Consider the following 3,267-nt stretch of genomic DNA (forward strand, 5'->3'; position numbering starts at 1 on the left):
TGTGATGGTTATTGGTACATGATCATCTGTTTTCCTAAAGAAAACAAAAAATTTTCATCAAAAACTCCATGTTTTTTTTTTTTGTATACTTAATTGATCTTCCAGCCTTAGCTAGGCAAGATCTGAGATAAATGAACAAAGAAACTTGCAAACATTCACTCTCTTGCTCCCTACAGCCAAACCCCAGAGATATTCTCTGGTTTACCTTGACCTCAGCATTTGCTCATTAACAGCATGTCATGTTCCCCCTTCCCAATTATATACGTTGTCGATCTGATTCCACATAATTGATGTAAACCTCTCACCCTCTTCAAGATTCTGGCACTGATACCCAAAAGCTTTCTCTATTCCATCCTTCCATCTCTTTCTCAGTCTTTCCTACCCCCTTGTCCCTTCCATTTTCGGCAGCGATCATCTTTTTTCTCTCTCTCATCCTCTTCATACGTCAAAAGTACTTCAGCATATTCTTGTTAGCCCTCTCAATTCATCCCGACCCCTTTTCTTCACTATCATTCTATACATGTTCAAGACACTTCACATCATATACCGACCTTACGAACTTCATTCCAGCATGTGCGCATCTTCTGTTTTACATTCAACGCCCATGACTCGTGTCCATATATCAAAGTTGGGAAAACTAAGCTTTCTAACATATGAATTTTTTACTCTATCAGACACTATCCCCTCCACACTCTCCTCAGAAAACAGGGGACCTTACCCTCTCTCTCACCTTATGGTCCACTTCTGCCCCAGTTGTCTCATTTTTTGCTATGGCCATTCCCAGATACTTGAAGCACTCCACATTTTCCATGACCTCCTGTTCAAATTGAATCCATATCATTTTTTGTCCCTCCACCCCACCCTGATACACCTGATTACCTTATTGCTATTCGTTTAACTCTCAAATTACTCTTTTCACACTCTTTCTAAATTCTAAACTTAGTCGTTCCAAACGATTTCCAAACTGAAACACCTAGCTTTATCAACCTTTAGAGCTCTGCATCTCAGAATAGTATAAACCTGCCCTATAATTTGATTCTCTTACCACACCATCCAAAATAGATCAAATGGCCATGGTGACATCAAACATCTATGACACAAACCCAACTTCATCCACATCCATTTCAATTCGCACACACGCCTTACTTCTCAGGTTAATCTTAAGGAAAAGTGAAACAGAGTAAAGCGTTTCTCATGTAGGTGACGCTGTGGGACAGTATCAAACTATGTATAGTAGTAAGTTCAAGACCAATACGGATAATAATTATGCTATACTGTGATAGGTGAGTGACTATACTTTGATAGGTGAATGCTAATGAGAGGATTAATGAAAAAATAAAATCTTATGCTTTAGACGAAGCAATTCTGATGCAAGGTACTGAAAATTCCTTGATGATGACATTATTTCTTGATGATGACATTATTTCTTGATGATGACATTATTTCTTGATGATGACATTATTTCTTGATGATAACATTATTTCTTGATGATGACATTATTTCTTAATGATGACATTATTTCTTGATGATGACATTATTTCTTAATGATGACATTATTTCTTGATGATGACATTATTTCTTGATGATAACATTATTTCTTGATGATAACATTATTTCTTGATGATGACATTATTTCTTGATGATGACATTATTTCTTGATGATGATATTATTTCTTGATGATAACATTATTTCTTGATGATGACATTATTTCTTGATGATGACATTATTTCTTGATGATGACATTATTTCTTGATGATAACATTATTTCTTGATGATGACATTATTTCTTGATGATGACATTATTTCTTGATGATGACATTATTTGTTGATGATGACATTATTTCTTGATGATGACATTATTTCTTGATGATAACATTATTTCTTGATGATGACATTATTTCTTGATGATGACATTATTTCTTGATGATGACATTATTTCTTGATGATGACATTATTTCTTGATGATGACATTATTTCTTGATGATAACATTATTTCTTGATGATGACATTATTTCTTGATGATGACATTATTTCTTGATGATAACATTATTTCTTGATGATGACATTATTTCTTGATGATGACATTATTTCTTGATGATGACATTATTTCTAGCTCTTCATTTATCTTCAGTTTTTTCATGCTCGGCACAACCCTGTATAACTTTTTCTGACAGTGACACCTCTGGATCTGTCATAACACAAGAATGATTAGATGTTCTGAATATGACCCAGACCTTAATACTGTTATAACTATTGTAAACGTGCTGTACCTTAAGCACGGCGCCTTGTAGGTCAGCCAGTTTGTCAGGGAAGAGGTCTAACTGGCGGGTGAACCTGTGGCGGTACCAGGTGTTGATACGCCTCACTCCCGGACCCCAGTACAGCTGGTTCATGTACAGCACCCACTCCCCCTCGGTGCCAGACTAAAGGATAGATCATAAGCTATAGTACAGCTGGTTCATGTACAGCAGCCACTCCCTCTCGGTGCGAGTCTGTGGGATAGACCATAGGTTATAATACACCTGGTTCATGTACAGCTCCTATTTCACCTTGGTGCCAGACAGTGGGATAGATCATAAGAACTTATATGATTGTAAACCTTGAATTCTAAAATGATAATATGAAAATTAAGTCAGATACAGACAATAGGTTCTGCTACCTGGAAATATTATATACCAATGTCACATCAGACAAAAAGAAGAAAAGCATATATATATATATATATATATATATATATATATATATATATATATATATATATATATATATATATAGTGATGGGTGATTTGAATGCAAAGTTGAGTAATGTGGCAGTTGAGGGAATAATTGGTATACATGAGGTGTTCAGTGTTGTAAATGGAAATGGTGAAGAGCTTGTAGATTTATGTGCTGAAAAAGGACTGATGATTGGGAATACCTGGTTTAAAAAGCGAAATATACATAAGTATACTTATGTAAGTAGGAGAGATGGCCAGAGAGCGTTATTGGATTACGTGTTAATTGACAGGCGTGCGAAAGAGAGACTTTTGGATGTTAATGTGCTGGGAGGTGCAACTGGAGGGTTGTCTGATCATTATCTTGTGGAGGCTAAGGTGAAGATTTGTATGGGTTTTCAGAAAAGAAGAGTGAATGTTGGGGTGAAGAGGGTGGTGAGAGTAAGTGAGCTTGAGAAGGAGACCTGTGTGAGTAAGTACCAGGAGAGACTGAGTACAGAATGGAAAAAGGTGAGAACAATGGAAGCTAGGGGAGTGGGGGAGGAATGGGAT

General features: G+C 36.3%; 1 protein-coding gene across 1 annotated transcript in view; it reads right to left on the reverse strand.

Moving 5' to 3' along the window:
* The window catches only part of LOC139748803 (probable glutamate receptor), a 119,218-nt gene extending 116,824 nt beyond the window's left edge, over window positions 1-2,394 (reverse strand). Inside the window, exon 1 of the mRNA XM_071662235.1 lies at window positions 2,272-2,394. Within this exon, the coding sequence (XP_071518336.1) occupies window positions 2,272-2,394 (123 nt within the window). The remainder of the gene's footprint in view (window positions 1-2,271) is intronic.
* Between the last annotated feature and the right edge of the window lie 873 nt (window positions 2,395-3,267).

Source organism: Panulirus ornatus, chromosome 5 (assembly GCF_036320965.1).
Source record: "Panulirus ornatus isolate Po-2019 chromosome 5, ASM3632096v1, whole genome shotgun sequence".
Classification (NCBI taxonomy): domain Eukaryota; kingdom Metazoa; phylum Arthropoda; class Malacostraca; order Decapoda; family Palinuridae; genus Panulirus; species Panulirus ornatus.